This window comes from Stylophora pistillata, chromosome 1, assembly GCF_964205215.1.
Source record: "Stylophora pistillata chromosome 1, jaStyPist1.2, whole genome shotgun sequence".
Lineage (NCBI taxonomy): Eukaryota > Metazoa > Cnidaria > Anthozoa > Scleractinia > Pocilloporidae > Stylophora > Stylophora pistillata.
In genome coordinates, this window is record NC_142519.1 from 29,929,405 (window position 1) to 29,950,050 (window position 20,646).

At 38.1% G+C, this 20,646-nt stretch overlaps 2 protein-coding genes and 1 non-coding gene across 4 annotated transcripts; 1 reads left to right on the forward strand and 2 right to left on the reverse strand.

Annotated features, from left to right (window-relative positions):
• Window positions 1-649: 649 nt before the first annotated feature.
• Window positions 650-20,271, forward strand: LOC111331973 (short/branched chain specific acyl-CoA dehydrogenase, mitochondrial). 2 transcript variants are annotated; one of them, XM_088756199.1, is made up of 12 exons: window positions 650-704; window positions 1,608-1,806; window positions 2,270-2,370; window positions 3,661-3,867; window positions 4,406-4,576; window positions 7,372-7,446; window positions 8,482-8,532; window positions 8,710-8,802; window positions 10,204-10,293; window positions 10,921-11,058; window positions 11,596-11,695; window positions 19,259-20,271. In XM_088756199.1, the coding sequence occupies exons 1-12, from the start codon at window positions 690-692 to the stop codon at window positions 19,330-19,332; spliced, it is 1,314 nt and encodes a 437-aa protein (XP_088612325.1). In that variant the 5' UTR covers window positions 650-689; the 3' UTR covers window positions 19,333-20,271. The 2 variants fall into 2 exon arrangements, with proteins under 2 accessions (XP_088612325.1, XP_088612288.1); XM_088756162.1 differs by lacking the exon at window positions 650-704 and adding an exon at window positions 1,067-1,185.
• Trnat-ugu (transfer RNA threonine (anticodon UGU)) lies at window positions 5,104-5,176 on the reverse strand. Its single transcript has one exon. It is a non-coding gene; the product is annotated as a tRNA-Thr (tRNA).
• Window positions 13,727-16,979, reverse strand: LOC111331972 (E3 ubiquitin-protein ligase TRIM45). The gene has a single exon (XM_022937207.2). It carries the CDS (start codon window positions 16,717-16,719, stop codon window positions 14,494-14,496), a length of 2,226 nt encoding a protein of 741 aa, XP_022792942.2. The 5' UTR covers window positions 16,720-16,979; the 3' UTR covers window positions 13,727-14,493.
• Window positions 20,272-20,646: the final 375 nt, after the last annotated feature.

Here is a 20,646-nt window from a genome sequence, read left to right on the forward strand (position 1 = left end):
TTTTGCCTTTGTCAAGCTCTACTTCTCCCCTCTTTCTTCTCTCTTGCCCACCCCGTTTCTTCGTGAGTCCCTGCAGATTAAACAACCATAACAGGCTGAAACAGCTGTTGGTTTACCCTTGCAACAACAACAACAACAACAACAACCAAAAAAAACGGATTTTGAACGATTAGAGCGCGCGTTGTACTTCTCCCTTCGGAAACGCCCTCCCCTATCCCACCCTATCTTTGTTAACGCCGTTCTTTTATCCGTATACTTTCTGTAATATTATTTTGCACCAACGCGTACTAACAATATCACTGCTATCAATTATTTATACTGCGGTGTTAGATTAAACAAAATTAGTATAGGAATGAAATCCTAAAAGGCACTGAGACCCTTAATCCGGCTTGTCATCGGGAGTACCGGAATCATCAGTGTCTTGGGTGCGCTGCGCTACGAAAATTTCTGGCTGGCACATGTAGTTTGTCAAAACACCATTTTATACCCAAGTTTTATCCTTAATTCTGTCGTAATAGAAAGAAAAAGGCGTTAAAAAGGTTACGTCTGCGTGAAAACTAAGTAAAATTTATCGACTACGCGGTAAAACGCGAGGATCGTAAGCGAGCGAGACTATTCATTAAAGCATACATGAAAATATACCTTTTACTCTTTCTTTGGTTCTGACGCTAATCCATATATGCAACAATATGGCGCTGGGCAAGGTTGGTTCATTCTTTTCCTTTTTCACTCTTTAGTGTGGTAGTAGCGTTTCTTTCATTTACAATAAGAAGGCTTTGAATTTAATGAAAAAGAAAAATAGACGTCTTTCTTTCAATGAAGGAATCAGTGGACGGTAGTAGACGTAAAATCCTGGGTTTGCGTGGGCAGAGCGATTCTCAATTCGTTCTCGTTTGGCACCTATTCGAAGCGATCGAAAACACTGCTAACTTCTTGGGCTAGAACGAGTTTGCTTCACAAAACTCCACTTCCGAAGATTTCGTTTCGTTTCCGATCGTCATGTTGACATTTTTTGGGTGTTATCGTTGACGTATTCACTGGTGAACTTTCGGGTCACCTCGTGGTCTGATTGGCTTACGTATTTAAGGGAATGTCGTAGGCGGGGAGGGGGAGTGTTGGTTGACTGATTTTTTAAAAACGATGGTTTGGCAAGGAAGTTGCATCATGGTGGTCACTGCTTTGAAGGTATTCAAAATAAGCTTTTAGTCTAACATTACGTAAAAACATGCTCCATGAAATCACGATGAACGATGGTTCACTGTCTATTACTGTGAACATACAAGCCAGAAATAAAGCAAATTGAGATCGAGTTAAAGATTGCGTGATTGTCTTTTTTGTGTGAATGGTATCAATCTCCAACAAGATTTTCATCAGCACGACTAACAGTGTGCCACAGAAACTACTTCAAAAAATATGCATTATAGAAATCATTTTATAACGATTTATTCGTAATTTGCTTGTCTGTTAGTGTTAGTGTGAAGAGTTTTTATTATCTTGATGAATGCATGCTTATTTAAATTATTCTTACTATCACAGTGGCAACGAATGTAGCTACCACTTAAAATAGAATAACTAATAGATATTTTATGTTATCAAATCAATGATAGATGTTACCATCAGTTATGAGGCGGTCACTACAGAGTGTTGTTAGAGCAAACATTAGCAGATTATGCTTGCCACATGCTAGTGTGTTTGGTCGATTTTCAAGCACAGCAGCACCTCATTTGGAAGAAAATATATCCAAGTCATTTGTAAGTGGACCTTTAACAATGCTCTCTGAAGAGGAAGAAATGATGAAAGAAACAGGTAATATAGTCCATCCTAAACTAATGCTCCTTTTGTTAAATGAATAAAAAAACTTTGAGATAACTGCAGTGCCAATCTGATCAAAATTCAAGATCACATGGAACTGATCAGAACTCAAAGTAAGTGCTTTTAGTAGGTTTCAAGTCACCCCCACCAAAAATTTGAATATTAAATTGTGATTATTTTTCTTTTTATATCCTATTCATTGAGGAAGGGGGACAGGATATAATTGATTTTTTACATACTATACAAAAGCAACACCTAACCAGTTGTGGATGATTTTTTTACAGTCAATAAAAGATTAGACAAGCAAATGAATTAGCAGTGATCAAATGTATGTTCTTTGATTAAGTTTTAATGGATCTGAGAAACTGAAATTTCTCCAGTTGAAGTTAACAAAAGTTATCTTTGTTGAGTTTCTTTCTCTTGGTTGATAAAAGACAATATGCTTGCTGTTTTACAGTTGCTAGGTTTGCTATGGAAAAGATTCAGCCACTGGTATCAGAAATGGATCAGAATTCAGAAATGGATCTATCAGTCATCAGGAGCATGTTTGAACAAGGAGTAAGTTGAAATGTAAAATTGTTCTTATTGTCAAATTATAAAACAAGTTATTAGTGTCCTAACAGTTTTTTAGCAGCATTCATGGTTATTTGTTTATCTATTATCATTCTACTGGTGTGTCAGCCAGCCAGGCAAATAATTGGGCACTCGTTTAGTCAGTCAGTCAGTCTGTCTGAACCGTCTGCCAATAAGTTCGTCGATCAGTCAGTCAGTCAGATATGGCACACCGAAGCGGACAAAAAGTCTTGTTTTGTAAAATGTACAACTTGTTGCAAAAATATAAAACTTGTTTTGTAAAGTATACGACTTGTTGCAAAATTATAAAACTTTTGTAAAATATACGACTTGTTGCAGAATTATAAACTTATTTTGCAAAATATACGATTTGCTGCGAAAATATAACACTTGCTTTGTAAAATATATGACTTTGTGACAGTCTGACTTTGTATAAATATAATACTTTAACAGTGCCAGCGATTTGAGTGTTCAGTGGTTAGTGGAACACAGCCCACTGCTCTTCAAGCCTCAAAAAAGATGGCAGATGAGTTAGGAGCTTTTCTTGGAGTGTTAGAACTTGGAAAACAAATTTGCGAGGACGTTAGACAAAACTTGTTTGTGGCAGATAATGAAGCAGCTGAAAAACTGAGGGATAACTCTGTTCAACTTATCATCGCACTCGTCATTGCAAGCAGACAACTACCAATAGAAAGTAGCATGTGCCCTGCTGCAAAGCAGCTAACCACAGACAGTGGGCGGCCTTAAAGTATTATTTTTCACTGCAAACAAGTCTTATCTGCAACAAGTCTTATATTTTACAAAACAAGTCTTATATTTTTGCAACGAGTGGTATATTTAACAACACAAGTCATATATTTTTGCAACAAGTCTTGTATTTTACAAAATAAGTTTATATTTCTGCAACAAGTGGTATATTTTACAAAACAAGTCTTATATATCCATACACAAGTATTTTTGTCCGCTTCGGTGCGCCATAGTTAGACAGGGCTGACAAGCAGAGAGACAGACAGTCATTACAACTCTAAAGCAGACTAAACAGATGAGGTTTGTATGACAGCTACCCTACAGCTATATCTCTTCTTCTTTGTAAGACAAAGTCAACAAGCTAGTCATTTCATTGATTAGCAGTCAAACAGCTAATCAGGGAATAAGACAGACATTCTTGACACAGTTAATCCAGATAGCTATTACACAATCTTGTTCATTGAGTTCAGACTCATGATTTCCTCTTCTTGATTGTTACTATAATAATTTTAATTTTTTTTTTGCTAGTTGATGGGAATAGAAGTGGATGCTGATTTTGGAGGAACAAACTCATCCTTCTTTGTATCCTGTCTTGTTATTGAAGAACTGGCCAAGATTGATCCTGCAGTTGCTGTTATGTGTGATGTACAAAATACTTTAATTGTAACACTGTTCAGGAAATATGGCACACCTCAACAGAGGGCAGAGTATTTGCCAAAACTGGCAGAAAATATGGTGTGTAAACTGTTATGCTCTTAACTACAGCTGCCTATGCTTCTTGATTTGTATATGTATTGCAAAAATGACATTTTCTTTTCAAGGAAGGGGAGAAGATGAGAGGCTGATAGATTTGGGGTAGGGATCATGATTCAGAGTCAATCAAGATCAGATTTCTGATTTCCAAAACTTGGCAACTTGGGAAACTTGACATGACTTTCTCTTTCCATGTATTGTTGAAAGGCTACTGTCTACAGTTGGGATGTAGTCATGTTCTTTTAATGTAGCATGAGGATTTGCATGTGAGAATTAAAATAGAGAAATGAAGAGGACAATTACAAAGACTAACAATTAAATAAAAGTAAGCATGGTGTCCTCAAACTTTTTGTAATATTTTGAACTGCAATAAACATTTCCTTCTCACCCAACAATTTGCCAAGAGGAGGGTTACAAATTGAAAATACAAAAATTCAAGGTAGAAATCCAGTATGTCAGTTAAAAAAGCATAAAATGACCATGATGAAGTAATATATGAAAGTGTTTTATTTTTCTCGAGGTTGGAAGTTTTTGTCTTTCTGAAGTTGGCTCAGGAAGTGATGCATTTGCTCTTGATACTAAAGCTGAAAAGCTAGGAGACTTCTATGTGATAAATGGCTCTAAACTGTGGATCACAAATGCTGAACATGCTGGAGTGTTTCTTGTCTTTGCTAATGTTGCACCAGAAAAGGTAAACAGTGAGAAAAATGGTATGACTTTGTTGTTACCCTTAATTAACAAATGGTAAACACCACAGCGTACACTATTGAGTTATGGATGCACGCGGGAGGTTGCTAAGCACGAAAGAAGCGTAAGAGTCGCTCAAAGCGATAGCCGAGAGCGACTCTAGCTTCTTGAGTGCTTAGCAAACCTCCCAAGTGCATCCATAACTCAATAGTGTACGGTGTGGTGTTTACCATTTGTTTTATAACATAACATTGATACATTGTAGCTAAAGAGTTCCCGTTTATTTAACAAATCTTACGTGACCAGAAAAAACAAGCGCGCGCGGTAAAATAGTCTTTGCATTTGCTCATGTCAGCAGCGTACACCCATGGGCAAATGGGGGACGCTAAATTGACCAATCAGAGCGCGCGCTTTACTTTGGTTATGTTATAATGTAGTCTGTGTCAGTGTTACTGTGTTAACCTACATGTGCATGATCCTCACAGTAAAGCATTATTTAAGCAATACTGAAAATCAGACCTGAAAAAATTCAGGCCTGTACGGAATTCGAACCACTGACCTCTGCAATACAAGTGCAGCGCTCTACCAATTGAGCTAACAAGCCAACTTGGAGCAGGCCATCAAATTAATTTGACATAAACCCGTAAGATGATATTAATCAAACACAACGAATATATGAAATATCGTAGTTACTAAAAGTTGGAATCACCTGAAACCACCTGAAACCACCTGAAACAACCTGAAACCACCTGAAACCACCTGAAACCATCTGCAACCCCCATGGAAACCATCTGAAATTACCTGAAACCACCCAAGAAGCCATCTAAACCCACGTGAATTAAACATTATCGCAAATCGGTATCTTAATTTTCAGCATGACGCAAAGCTTCTGCATTGCTAATTTACTCTACTTTACGTCTATTTTTATCTGTTATCTCACTGTCACTGACAATGAAAATAGTTTCAGTTTCGCGACGCATTCCAAGATCTCGTTTGATAACGAAGGGAAGAGAGATAAATCTTGTAATTACACACTGTGTACACGTTTTTCGAGCTGCGCGGTCTGCGGTCTGCGTTCTGCGTTTTTGAGGTCTGTGTTAACGAGACACCTGAGTTGCTTTGTACGATTGTACCAAAAATGATTTCATATAGTAGAAGTACTTTAACGTGAAAACAGATATTCCGAGATCTCGTCTGATAACATCAATGACAAAAGAGAGATAGATAAATCTGGTAATTACACATGTATACACAAAGGAAAACTGATTGCGCACACGTCGACTGACTCAAAAGGCACACACATAACCTATGCAAGACTGGTACGGCTCGACAGTGGAGGGTCGTAACATAACCTAAGCAAGACTGGTACGGCTCGACAGTGGACGGTCGTAACTGCGATATCTTCAATAAGAATTCAACTCCAATGTTTACATAGCAGTTTCGCTTACGCATTCCGTGATCTCGTTTGATAACAAAGGGAAGAGAGATAAATCTGGTAATTACACACTGTGTAGACCTTTTTCGAGGCGTGGGTATTCGAGGTGTGCGGTTTGCGGTCTGCGGTTTGCGGTCTGCAGTCTGCGTTCATGTCTGCGTGCTTTCATGTAATTTCCAGGTAATTTCAGATGGTTTCAGGTGGTTTCATTGGTGGTTTCAGATGGTTTCAGATGGTTTCAGGTGGTTTCAGGTGGTTTCAGGTGATTCCAACTTTTAGTAACTACCTATGAAATACATATATCTGATGAAAATACATATAACTGTATGAAAATACATGATATCTGATGAAATATGTATAACTGTGTTATTTCCTCTTCACTCCTGACATCTCAACTTACAGTAATTCTCCTCACCATCTGCAATACAATTCTTATGATATTAGTCTAGAGAATTTGGTGTTGGATCAACCACTTATCCTCTATTTTTTATGATATTTTTCTTTAATCCCATCTTTTGTGCTTGATATTGAATTGATATACCAAGGAGAAATTCTGTCTTGATCACTTATGGTAGTTAAAGGGTTAATCAATTTTACCTGACTGGAAGAGTTATAATTGCAGATTGAATAAATCTTTCCACTTCCACAGTCTCTCAAGTAATTCTTCTTACTGTCTGCCATACAATTCTTGTGATGTTAGTTTGGAGAATTTGATATTGGACCAACTAATAATCCCCTAATGAATAAAGGGGGTAGGTTTCTAAAGAAACTGTGGTGCTGCATCAGTGAGGGCAACAAGGTAATTTGGTAATATCAACTAAGTTGAAATTGTAAATTGGCCACCATAAAGAGTTAAAAGGCTGACGTTTTGAGCGTTAGCCCTTTGTCCTTTACTCTGACGAAGGGCTAACGCTCGAAACGTCAGCTTTTTAACTCTTTACAGTGGCCAATTTACAATTTTAACTTAGTTGATATTACCAAATTACCTAATAATAACCTAATTGCTTAAGATTCAACTATCAGCAACTATCTTGCTTTGTTATCAAATATGTTGTACGACAAATAATTCATTAAGGCCCAGATAGTGCTATTTCTATCCACTGGTGACAAGAGATAACAAAAAGTACTATGCTGACCACCAGGTCCAGATTGTTCAAAGGATGGATCATGTTGATAGTGCTATCCATCTGATAAACTTCTGTCTGGTGGATAGTGCAGTATGTTTTGTTTAAACTTATCTGCTGGATGGTGAGTTATCTGTCGGAAAGAGTTATCGGCCCTTCGAACAACCAGGACTTTGTTTAAAGAGTTGTTGTCACCCAGTGTTTCTATACATAGACGTCTTCTATTTTGTCATTAATTAGGGATACAAAGGAATAACAACATTTGTAGTCCCAAAAGAAACTGAAGGTCTTTCACTTGGGAAAAAGGAAGACAAGGTATGAGATGGTAAAAGTTTGTAAGCTTAGTTTGTTGGCTGATAGTTGGAAGCACTAATTGTGAATGGGTTATTTTTGATGTATTAGAATTCTAACATGGCTCTGAGGCTCAAGGAGGAATAAAACAAAAGAAGTCAATTGTTTATCCCTCAACCTTGATATGATTTCTTTTGTTTTAAGCCTTGGAGCCAAGTTTGAATTTTAATATATCGAAAATGGCCTGTTAAAATATTTTGATGGAGAGGTGCTATCAGAAGATTTTTGTAGGTGCTTGAATCAGAGCTGAAATTTAACAATTGGTTCATATGTCAGCGTGCGTTCATTGAGATAATATGAAGCACACAGGAAGTTTGGAGAGCACGAAAGATGCGTAAGAGTTGGTCGAGGCGTAGCTGAGAGCAAGTCTAGCTTCTTGAGTGCTCTCCAAACTTCCCAAGTGCTTCATATCCCAGTGAACGCAAGCTGACGTATGAACCAATTGTTTTATAACATTTTCAGCGCTGTAGTTTATGTATAAAGGGTAGAAATTCCCTCTCCTATGCTTCAATGCGTTGTTATTTTGTTTCAGAAAAGTGTTTCGCCATGCTTCAATGATCTTGTCTCAGATTGGTCAAAAACTCACAGGCGAATTCATGCATGGAATGAAGCTAGAGTTCCGAAATGAGATGAAACCGTTGATTGTTTTGTTTTCCCTTTCTCTGGGTTCTTTCTCGGGAGTTAAAAAATCCATTCCCAATGAAAAAGTAGGCAGATCTTCATCGGCTTGTTCGCTTGTTGCCACGTCTAGTTTAACTTTTTTGCAGAAGTTTTCCCCATTTTTTAATGAAAAATGCTGAAGTCACTTGCAAGAAAAATTTTTTTCGCGAGGCATTTGTTTGCTAACATCACCAGTGTGCACAATGGAAAATTGAAGCATGCTCGCACTATTGGATTTGATTGCGCAAATTTACAAGCTATGTTATAAAACAAATTAAACACTGTCTTAAAATATCTTGGAAATTCTTACAAAGTTTTTTTTGTTTTTTTCAATTATAGCTTGGGATAAGGGCATCATCAACATGTCCTGTGCACTTTGACAATGTGAAGGTGTGAAATTTTCTGTCAGCTTCATTTGTACGAAAAGTCTTGACCGTAAATTTTAACGTACTGTACAAAGATTAAAATATTTGCACAATCAATATGTCAGATTACCACCCTCTCAGCACACTACTTTCATTGGCGGTTTATTAATACATTTGATGATTTTTGTGAATTTTTGTGCAGGTCCCTGCAAGTGCAGTCCTAGGCCAGGTTGGTCATGGCTACAAGTACGCAATTGAGTGTCTAAATGAAGGACGCATCGGGATTGGAGCTCAGGTGTGTGATTGACACCTTCACAAATGGTAGTTTCTAAAACGAAGACCCCCAAAACGAAGACCCCCAAAACGAAGACCCCCTACCAAAACGAAGACCCCCTACCAAAACGAAGACCCCCTACCAAAACAAAGATCCATTACCAAAACGAAGACCCATTACCAAAACGAAGACCCATTACCAAAACGAAGACCCATTACCAAAATGAAGATCCATAATAAATAAATTTGTTATGTTCATGAGACACACTATGAAAACGAAGATCCTTACAGAAATCTTGAATTCTGAATTTGGCGCGTCTGTAATTTATTGCCAAATATTTCAACAGTAGAGCCCCTATGGAGCTTTAAATGGGACTACTTTAAAGCTAAAAAGCGATTAATCAAAGAGACATGACATGCACATGGAAGATGCATTGCATGATGCTTTAAGCGATGTAGGTAAAGAGAACATTACAAAAGACAACTGTCAAGAAGAACATGTGGAATTCATATATTCCATCAACTAAAATAGGATAGCTGTATTGATTTTAATTTAATTAAGTTTCCCTAGCTCTTCACGTAAAACAAATATAATTTTTTATTAAGCGAATCAAATGTCTCCAGTTGCAATTGTTTTGTTTTATTTATAAGATTGTGTTCCTTTCCCTTTTTTCTTTTCTATTGTTTGACTTAAGTTTGAACCACACACCTCTACAACTTCAATTTTGTCATCCGTTCGCAATACTGCTTTGATTCGCCGCTTTTTTTAAGAATTAAAATTATCAACAGGATCATTCATGAAATGTCACTCAAATGAGTTTCCGGAAACATTAAATACAAAGCACATTATTGCAAGCTTTGTCTTGTGTATTTTGCCTATGATTTTGCTGCTGGTAAAAATGGAGTCTTGTCTTCTATTATTCGTCGGCAAAACATAGAAGTCAGTAAATGTGACTGATTCTGCACCAGAAATTTTATTGTCTGGAGGTTGGACTTGTCAGAAGAGTTTCCTTGACAGCTGGATTACACCCCATGTTGTGAAATCATTTGTGTATGTAACCTTTCAGGGCAAAGTCACGAGTAGACTGTGATGAGAATTTCTCCCTAGGAGCTCGAGCAGTTAAACACACGTTGAAGGGTTGAATAATCAGACTATTTATTAGAAAAAGCGGCGAATCTTCATTTTGGTAGGGGGTCTTCGTTTTGGGGTCTTTGTTTTAGTCACTACCCTTCACAAATTATAAAAATTGTTCAATTGAATAATATGCAAGATATAAAGGTGTACTTTCAAATCAAATGCTCATTTCATCCTCTATAAACCACTACAACCCAATTCATCATCTTGTACATGTAGCATTAGAAAGAATTAGCCTAAGTAACAGATGAGATTATATTCAATTTTATGGCACCCTTGTATTCTCAGATGGTTGGACTTGCTCAGGGCTGTCTAAATTGTACAGTTCCTTACTTACATGAAAGAAAACAATTTGGCCAAAAGATCTGGGACTTTCAGGTAATCATAAGCTCTCTGCCATGCAATGAGAACACTACTATAAGAGTAACTCATTTGTGTAAAGACAGAAATGTCAATTGAAAAGTTTTGTTCAAACTCCTTTAGGGATGCCAATTAATTTTGGGAATGTGCAGTTGTTTTCAGAAGCAAATATTTCTGTTACTCAAGCCTATAATCCTGCTCTCAATGATGCCACTATTATTAAATTATTATTAAATTTAAATTTATACCGCACAGTTTCTATAAAAATATTCAACTGCACCTATCAACTACAGAGATTATTAATATTCAACTGCTACTATCAACTACAGAGATTATTAAGGGCAGTAATGCTTGTTAGTCAATGACAGAGACTCAGAAAACAGAAATTCTGGATTGCTGCAATAGGAGTTGAATGTATGACCTTCAGATAACTGCATTGGGATATTTTGGTAAGATGTTGTCAGAAAATATTTTCTTTAGTTTGTGCATTTGGAAAGAAGGGCTGTTTCAATTTTTACTACCTGGCATTCATTTTAATTTCCACCCCTGTTCAGTATAATGTTGTTAGTGTTATTAGTAGTATGTTGGTATTATGGTTAGCCTTAACCTAAACAAACATGATTGTTGTTTTTCCTGCTTCTTCAGGCTGTCAATCACCAGGCTGCACACATGCTTACGCAGATTGAGGCTGCACGGCTGTTGGTGTACAATGCAGCACGGAGAAAAGAGGCAGGGCTCCCCTTCCTTCGAGAAGCTGCCATGTCCAAGTACTTTGCAGGCGAGGTATGGCCTGATCTGAAAGTTTTATTCTCTTTGTCTTGCAGCTTCACAATGATCTTAAAACAAGGATGATAATATGGCATTTGACGAAAAGTAACATTCTCTAACCAAACTTTGGAAATACTTAAATTTCTTTACTTAGTGAGCCTCCTTAACCCTGAGCTCTTCCACAATGCTTTCTACAACCGCTTTTGTTTACTATTTTCAATTCTTGTTCTGAACCATGTTGTTGTAAGATTAGTGGTCCATCAAATGCTTGATCGAGATCCATCAAAGTGATCAAATAAGCAGTTTAAAGAAATTCAAACATTCTAACGCAGCAATTAGAAGCTGATGTTTCACTATTACCCCTCGAAATCCTGACACACTTTGCGTCAGTGTACATTTCTTCTTCACATGCTGCAATGTGCCCCACAATTGACAATTCAAAGTTTCTCAACTCATGCATAAATTGTATCTGGCACCCTCCTGTGTTTGGGTTGATTGTACAGATAACAAGATAGAAGAGGTAAAATGTATGCACTATTTGTTTCTAATTAGGTGGCCACCTTGACAACTTCGAAGTGTATTGAGCTGATGGGAGGAGTGGGTTATTCCAAACAGTATCCTGTGGAGAAATTCTACCGGGATTGTAAAATAGGTTAGTGTGGTGTTTATGTCTTAATTCAAAGCTTAAGGAAAAGGAAGCTTGACAAAACAGGAGAGAGGTGAAACTCTTTTTTTATTTGGCCTGGAGCTTAATGCACCATTGACAAACTTAATCTTGTACTTTTGTATGATTTGTGGTGTTTCCGAAAAACTTGAACCCATAGGACATGTGCAGATCATTAATCAAGTTGTCAGTTTTCTTACCTGTATCATGATCATACCAGTCCAGGTCTGTTCCACTCAAAGAGAACCAGTGAGTGTGCCTAATTTGGCTTCCAACTAGACATCATTTACTGATGTTCTCTTGGTCCTAGGTTATACTATACACAGCATAATTGAATTCTCTCGACAACTTTTATCCTTTGTTTAACTGATTGCAAACTTGAGATGGTTAAAACTTCTCTATGATGGTAGTACCCTTTTTAATGGCAGTGATGGGGAAAGGGTGAAATGTAAGGGTGGGGGACCGAGGGCCGAGAGATGTACTCAAGACTAGGAGCACATTTTTTCCCTGTATGGAGTAACCTACTTTTGTAGACAGTTAAAAACTTAAATTATTTTTTTCTGCTGGTTTGCCTTCTCTGCTTTGTCAAGTGGATGATGCAGAAAAGAATATCTGGACCAAATTTTAAAAAAGTTGGACCTGTTACAAATGCATAATTAGTAAGCTACTAACTTTAATATGCAACCAACATACAGCACAAATACAATGAGAGACTGAACTCTCGAGCTCAGAAGCACAAGCAAAATTAATTGTTTACTATTAAAAAAATCTTACTTTAGATTTTTCTTGCATGCAATGTTCTGTCCTTGATGACTGGTGCAGCAAATTGTGCTGCAATTACACTAGAAATATTTACAGGGCAGTTCTAACAGCTTTTAGGTGGGATGAAGTGAAGATATTAATGCCAACGAGCCTTTAATTGATTTCAAGTAAAATGAATTGTTATAAGCATAACTAACTCTTTACCCTTTACTCCTGTGATCTCATTAGTTACTACTGTCTGCTATACAATTCTTATGAAATTAGTTTATATAATTTACTATTGGATCAAATAATTATCCCAAAATTGATATTCTTCTCTATCCTCATCACTTGTCTGCTTGATATTGTATTGTTTATTGTAAGGAGAAATTCTGACTTGGTCGCTTATGGGAGTTCAAAGGTTAAGTTTTTTGATTGTTATTATTTAACTTGAAGTAAAATTCCTGGCCCTCCATTACTTTATCAGTTGTCCATGAAATGCATTGTTTATGAATTAATTATTTTGTATTTTCCGGAGCATTCTATGGAACACATTGGAAGTGACTTGGTAAACGTTTATTGGGTTCAATTTTGGTCCCCTACAGATAATGAACTTTCACTAACAGTCTTGTGAGCACATCAGTGGCTTCAATATGTTGCTTTAAGTTTCTTGGGTGAATTAAGATTTTTGTTTATCTGAAGGGGAATTGAACTTTTTCTCCCAAAATAAATACTACAAAAACCAATTTATGGCAAAGTACTATTATTACAAGAATGACTGGCCTAGTTTCTTTTGTTACGATAACTAGTTTGAGAAAACATTTTCTGTCAATCTAAAAGTTCACATGATTCTAAAAAAGATGAACCCAGATTTTCTGGAGGTACACTTAGTTGTAGTAAGTACAAGTTGTCATAGGAAAAAAAACTGAATAATGGGAAAAAGCCAATTTCGGATTTATTGGCATAAAGCGTACTGTTTATTTATTTTTTTTTTTATTACACAACTCGGGCAGTCAGAGGGCCAATAACTAAAATCAACCAATCAAAATGCTCTATTGCCGGTCAATATTGTCTCAGTATTGGACCAGGCACTGTCCCGAATGGTCCCGAATGGTCCCGAATGATACCGCACTTGTGTCCCTTTGAACTTCAGTCATTTAATAAATCTCTTATTAACCAAGCTTGCTCGGGACCGTACTGGAAGAATATCGGCCCTCGGTCTTTTTTGTATGGACCTCGCTGCGCTCAGTCCTTACTGTCAAGACCTCAGGCCAATATTCTCCCAGTACGGCCCTCGCACTTTGTTAAAAAGATATATATATAATTTTTTTTTTTAATTTTGGAATAGCTTTTAAAGAACATCAAGAATCAACATCTCAAGAAGTTTGAGAGAATTTTTGCAATAGAAATTCTAGGAAGAGAGTTCGGCCAGCGGGCCTATAGCTAGCACGTAGTTTAACATGTTAATCAGTACAGTTTGACTATTTTTCCTTTTTTATTTGTTTGTTTGTTTTTCGTTTTGCTTTTTCAATGACTGTGTTATTGCCTCCCGGTTAGTTTAATGGATGGAGCGCTGGACTGTTGTGCGGGAGGTCGAGGGTTCAAGCCCCGGCCGGACCAACACTCAAGGTCTTAAAATAATTGAGAAGAATATGCTACCTTTCTATAACATCAAGAAATGGTTAGATATTCAAGTCTTGTCGGATAGGGACGAATTAATGGAGGATTAGGGGTAGGAGACGTTTTAAATTTCCCACGCACGAGATTACTGTGTGATGGATGTCCTTCCCTGGGGTGGGGTACACAGCTTCAATGTAAATAAGTGACAACTTATTGAATTCTGTGTATAATAAAGTTTATTATTATTATTATTATAATTGCAATTAGGTCGTTTTAAACATACATTTTTAAACCTTGTGGATAACAAAAAGACTTTTTCCCGTGGTAGCTCTATAACTATTTAACGAAATACTTTTCTTAATATGGTTTCTCAACTTGAAAATGTCATTACTTTTAAGTATTAAAATACCTGGAAATTTTTATTGTCACTCAAATATCTGAATTCTTTGGTTACCTCGGTCCAACACTACAATTCGGCCATTTTTCAAAACTGCTGCGGACCATGGCGTAAAAAACTCTCCTAAATTCTTGCCTAATATACCAAACTTCCCAACAAATGTTCCATTTGTTGGCTCAAATACTTGTATATTATTACTACCTGTGTTGCAAACTATTAGGTGGCCTGACTTGCTGAATGCCAAACATCTAGGGTGATTAAGCTGTTCAAACTTGTACTTGAAGTTTCCTTTCATGTCGAAAACTTTGAAGTTATGATCGCTCATGTCTGACACTACGAGATTGTTATCGCACTGAACGCAGTGGACAGGATAGGAAAAAGAACCTTCTCCAATTTTTTTCAGAAATGTGCCATCAGGAGAAAAGATCTTAATCAGTTTGTCACCTGCATTAGCAACAACGATGTTGCCATCGCTGTCCACAGATAAACCGCAAGGATCGGAGAGCTGATTTTCCATGCCGCCTATGTCACCAAAGCTTTCCACGAACTCGCCTATTTCGTTAAAAATTTGGATTCTACAGTTGCCGTTGTCTACTACGAAAATGTTTCCATTGTTGTTGTATGCTATGCCCGTTGGTCTCCTAAATTCTCCCTTGTTTGTACCAAACCGGCCAAAGGATCGCAAATAATTTCCATCACTGTCAAATATTTGGACTGTGTTGTTTCCAAAATCTGTTACTGCTATCTCGTCCTTGGCATTCACTGCCACACCCCAAGGCTGTGCAAACATTCCAGCGGACGAGCCCTGTTTTCCAAAAGATAAAACAGGCTTAACCCCAAATGGTTGTACCTGCACAGAAAAAGTGCTGCCGCAAATATGTTCTCCGTTCACCTTAACTTCCAATTTATGTCTTCCTGGAACTTGGGGGAAATATCCGATCTTGTATGTTCCATCTTGATTAGGATTTATTCGTACTTCCGTCGCGCATTGTCGTCCTTTTTCGTCCTTAATCTCCGCCGTTATATGGTCACATGCATTATAGCACCGCTCTCCTTTCGTGTTGTTTGTGGTCAGTACAAAGTGAGCCTCGCGTATGGCCATCCCAGTCTCAAGTCCTTTGCCTTCAGCGACACATCGACTTGGATTTGTTCGGTACAGTCCGTCCACAAAACCAATTTCTTCCTTGTCGATTGTGTCCAACATATATTGATTCTTCTCGAATGCTAAATAAATTGGTGTATTTTCATGGTCACGGTCAGTTGGCTCGGCTTGATCAATTTCCTCAAAGATCGCTTCTAATGATCTCTTCAGTTGAACGACTTCGCTGTTTGAGCTTCTTGTCAACAGTTTACCAGCGTTGTCAAGCGATGAGTTTATAGCCCATATTTGATTATCGATGACAGCCTTATGCTTTGCTAGGTTTTCTTGTGACTTCTTGGTTCGGATTTCCAACTCTTCAAATAGCTTACGTTTTTTTGCTTCGATGACAGCAATCAAAATATCCACAAACATTTGAACATCTCTCTTCGCTTTTTCACTATGTTGTTTAAGTTGGACGAATTTCTCATCAAGGAGTCGAACTTCGTTTATTTTCGTTTGCAACTTTTGTGTCTGAGTTTCAATCAAAGCTTTTATTTGAATCTTCTGTTTTTCTGCTTCTTCTTCGACCAGTATCATTGAGTGACCTCCGTGGTCAACTATGACACAAGCTTGGCAAACTGCCGCTTCACAGTTTTTGCAAAAGTATTTCAGTTCCTCTCCCTTATGTCCTTGTTTAGGGCAATATGGAGGTCTCTTCAATACACCTTCATAGTCCTCGTCTTGAAAATCTTTGAGCGCTAGAACACGATGATCTCTGTTTCCTCGAATGATGTTATGTCCAAGTATGCACTCGTCGCACCAAAACACGCAACACTGAAAACAATAAGAGGTCTTGGAGCTTTTCTTGTCACAGTTTCCGCATGTCGCTTGGTTGGTTTTGCATTCCTTGATGGCCAACATATCGATCATGCCGTTGAGATAGAAACTGGTGGGAAGATCTTTGAGATCACCAGTTTTCGGGACTCTACTGAGTGCTTGACAATTTGGGCATCTGATTGTGTCTCGACCATGGCTGGTTCTGTGCCACTGTTTCAAGCAATCCAAGCAGAAACTGTGCAGGCATTGCAGCTGTTTTGGATCGGTGAATATGTTTGAACAAACTGAACAAGACACTTCTTCACGGAGATTGTGGAGCAAGGTTTTGATATCCATGTTGTATTATTTGAGAAACGATCAAGTAAAGTAGTGTGCTCTTTCTCGGAACCCAACAAGGGTAACTACTTGGTGTAGGTACTCACATAGTATACGGCGCGGTTAAGGATGGCAAGGAATGCCAAAGTACGGCTAAGGAGGCTCGGCTAAGGATTATTTAGTACGGCTACGGAGGAAGGGAACAAGTAGTACCAGACCACTATTCCCAGACCACTATATGACTCCTTACACCAAGTAGTTACCCCAACACGAGACAGCGAAGTCTTGTGATTTAGGCTGTTCTTAGCACAGGCAGCCCAAGCTCTCTTTGAGAACCACACAAGGAACACAATTTGCATATCGATTTATAAGGATTTGTATGGAATTTTCTACAAGATAGCCATAGAGATAGTTAAAAGTGAAAATATTAAATAAAAATGGCTTACCTTATTCCATACGTGTGTTGCTTGCTCCTGGTGTCGTAATTTTACCAATTTCACTTGATTGAATCGGTTTTTTTTAATCCTAGTTTTCTCTTCTTAAAAAAACCAGGATTCCAAAAAAACCGCTTAAATCAAGTGAAATCGGTAAAATAACGACACCAGGAGCAAGCAACACATATATGGAATAAGGTAAGCCATTTTTATTTAATATTTTCACTTTTAACTATCTCTATGGCTATCTTGTAGAAAATCCCAAACAAATCCTTATAAATCGATATGCAAATTGTGTTCCTTGTGTGGTTCTCAAAGAGAGCTTGGGTTGCCTGTGTTCTTAGAATCCCTTATGAGTAGGCAGTTGTTATGTCATCCTTTCCCGGCGCCAGGACCAATCAAGGTTCGTTTCGATTAAGAAATTTACTAATAATCGTCTCTAACAGTAGATAGCGCTATTTATGTAATAGCGAAAATCAGACCTGAAAAAAATCAGGCCTGTACGGGACTCGAACCACTGACCTCTGCGATACTAGTGCAGCGCTCTACCAATTGAGCTAACAAGCCAACTGGGAGGAGGCCGTTAAGTTGATTCGTAATAAACCCGTGAAAGTGTTAAATCAGATACAATGAATATATGAAGTTCATATCTTTTGAATTGCGCTATTAGATACGTATGATGCACGATCCTCGCAGTAGATAGCGCTATTTATGCAATAGCGAAAATCAGACCTGAAAAAAAATCAGGCCTGTACGGGATTCGAACCACTGACCTCTGCGATACTAGTGCAGCGCTCCACCAATTGAGCTAACAAGCCAACTGGGAGCAGGCCGTTAAGTTGATTCGTAATAAACCCGTGAAAGTGATAAATCAGGTACAAAGATTATATGAAGTTCATATATTTTGAACTGCGGTATTAGATACGTATGATGCACGATCCTCGCAGTAGATAGCGAGGATTGTTAGCTCAATTGGTAGAGGCTTGTTAGCTCAGTTGGTAGAACGCTGCACTAGTATCGCAGAGGTCAGTGGTTCGAATCCCGTACAGGCCTCATTTTTTTCAGGTCTGATTTTCGCTATTGCATAAATAGCGCTATCTACTGCGAGGATCGTGCATCATACATATCTAATACCGCAGTTCAAAATATATGAACTTCATATATTCATTGTATCTGATTTATCACTTTCACGGGTTTATTACGAATCAACTAATCAACTTAACGGCCTGCTCCCAGTTGGCTTGTTAGCTCAATTGGTAGAGCGCTGCACTAGTATCGCAGAGGTCAGTGGTTCGAATCCCGTACAGGCCTGATTTTTTTTCAGGTCTGATTTTCGCTATTGCATAAATAGCGCTATCTACTGCGAGGATCGTGCATCATACGTATCTAATACCGCAGTTCAAAATATATGAACTTCATATATTCATTGTATCTGAATCGTCTCTAAATTTGACCCCGACGTGCGTATATTAAACTGGTTAGAAGGTGATATATGTTTGCTGAACTCTTCACAGGCATCGGTCATACTTTCTATTTATTACGGTTTGCCTTTGATTTCATCTCTTACTTTGCTGTTACTTATTTTAGCTGTATTTGCCTTAGGCGAGTTTCGCGATAATCAAAAATGTTAGAATCGAAGTTCTGTAATCTTTCACTTTGTTATCCGGCAATGCTTATGATTCTCAAGAATGGGAGTTTTTAGGGTGTTCAGGTTTGAGATATTTTGCGAGGGTGCGAGTGCGATATACAAATGACTCCTTCGTGCGTGTGTTCCGCTTGAAAGTTTGTTCCATGTTACCTCGTCAAGTTTTCTTTCCTGTTTGCCCCGATTCTTTTTTTTTTTTTTTTTTTACCTTTCAGAAAATAGCCTATAGCATATACTTCGAGGAAAACATACAAGGTTATTTTCGGTTTAGGGTGTTTACTTGTTGCCAGTTCTGAAGCAATTAAAATGGGTAGCGTACAATTGAGTGCTCTTAGGAGAATGGGGGCTAACCTCACGAGAGAGCTTCCTCGCGAGAGAGCTTCCTCGCAAGCTTTGAAAGGCTTTTTTCATGTACTCTATTTTCCCCTTAATTTGAAACAATTATAGATACAATCTCTAACTATTTCTGTTTTCTGTGCAGGCACTATTTACGAAGGAACCACAAATATTCAACTGTCGACAATTGCCAAAAATATGAAGGAATTTGAACCATGATGGTAGAACTACGATCCTTAGTTCCAGCAATAACCAGGACTTGAAAAAGTGGAATAAAGATGGGAATCTAAAGGGACTCAACTGCTATTATTCTCAGACAGTTGTCATAACTATATTAATGTGGAAACAGTCAAAGTTACTCTTGGACTGCGTTCTCGGGTGGTCCTCAAGAATACGGGATATGTGGATCTAACCCAGCCGCTTGAGAAACGAACTTTTTCTTACCCTAAATAACTTAGTGGATTTTGGTGACAGTTGATGGATTTGTGCAACGGAGATAATCAAAGAACAGTATAAGTATGACAGGTCGAGTGATCTTAGTCCAAGGTGGGAGGAAGGTTTTCGTGTCGCCTTTCTCCTCTAGATTGTCAAAACTGACTCTGCTTCAACTTTTAACGTAATAGCAGTCAAGATGTAAAATAAGTCATGATGCACGGGTTATAATTCATCGAATTATAACCCGTGTACACTCCCTCTTCCTTCAAAACAATTGAGCAGAAGGATGGGGATGGTGAGGGGGAGGGAAAGAGTGGAGGGGGAGAGAGAGGGGGAGAGAGAGGGGAGAGAGAGGGGGAGAGGGAGGGGAAGTGGGAGGGGAGAGGGAGGGGAGAGAGAGGGGGAGAGGGAGGGGATGGAGAGAGAGAGGGGGTAGATGTGCGCATAGACTCACGAACTTTTTTTTTTTATTACTATTATCTGGTCGTTCGAGAAATGTTCAAAACTGTATCAGATAATTTATGCAAGGGAAGGAACAAATGAGGCACAAAGATGAATTAGGATCATATTTCGGTGACCAAAGAACATTGCTTTCATGTGGGCTCTCTTCTTTCTTTTTCATGTACTCCTGGAAGGTTAAAGGTGTGTATTTATGTAGAGAGACCTTACGAGAGAATTTTTGTTGGAGGATAAAATAGATTAAGCAGAAAGGGTAATACGCAACTTTCTAGGTTTACTTTCTTTCAAAATGTAAACTGGATTTCTGATCTAAATTTTTTTATCACAATTTTCACCATTTTCCCTTCCCCCAATTCGTTGTCGTTAAATCGCTGATCCGATTCTAGTCTTCTCCAATGAAGGGTCTCCTTCCTTATCCACTTCTTGGCCTCCTATTATGATTATTCACAGTCTCTCTCGCTCCTTTAGAGACAAAGAAACTGGAAACCAGTTAGAGTGACTCAAGTCACCCAGTTGCGACTTCGTTGGGATTTTGGGAAAGCACTCAAAATCTACTAAAACAATTCGGCTCGATCTCATAACCTATCCACGTTTCTGCGTTAATCCAGAAAACATCAACTAAAGAAAACCCAGCAAGTA

Excerpts from the sequence above, each read along its gene's own strand:
- LOC111331973 (XM_088756162.1), top strand. The coding sequence starts at position 1,141 with ATGGTTTGGCAAGGAAGTTGCATCATGGTGGTCACTGCTTTGAAG. Across the intron at positions 1,807-2,269 it reads AGAAATGATGAAAGAAACAG|TTGCTAGGTTTGCTATGGAA; the intron begins GTAATATAGTCC and ends GCTGTTTTACAG. Across the intron at positions 10,294-10,920 it reads AAAAGATCTGGGACTTTCAG|GCTGTCAATCACCAGGCTGC; the intron begins GTAATCATAAGC and ends CTGCTTCTTCAG.
- LOC111331972 (XM_022937207.2), bottom strand. The coding sequence starts at position 16,719 with ATGGATATCAAAACCTTGCTCCACAATCTCCGTGAAGAAGTGTCTTGT.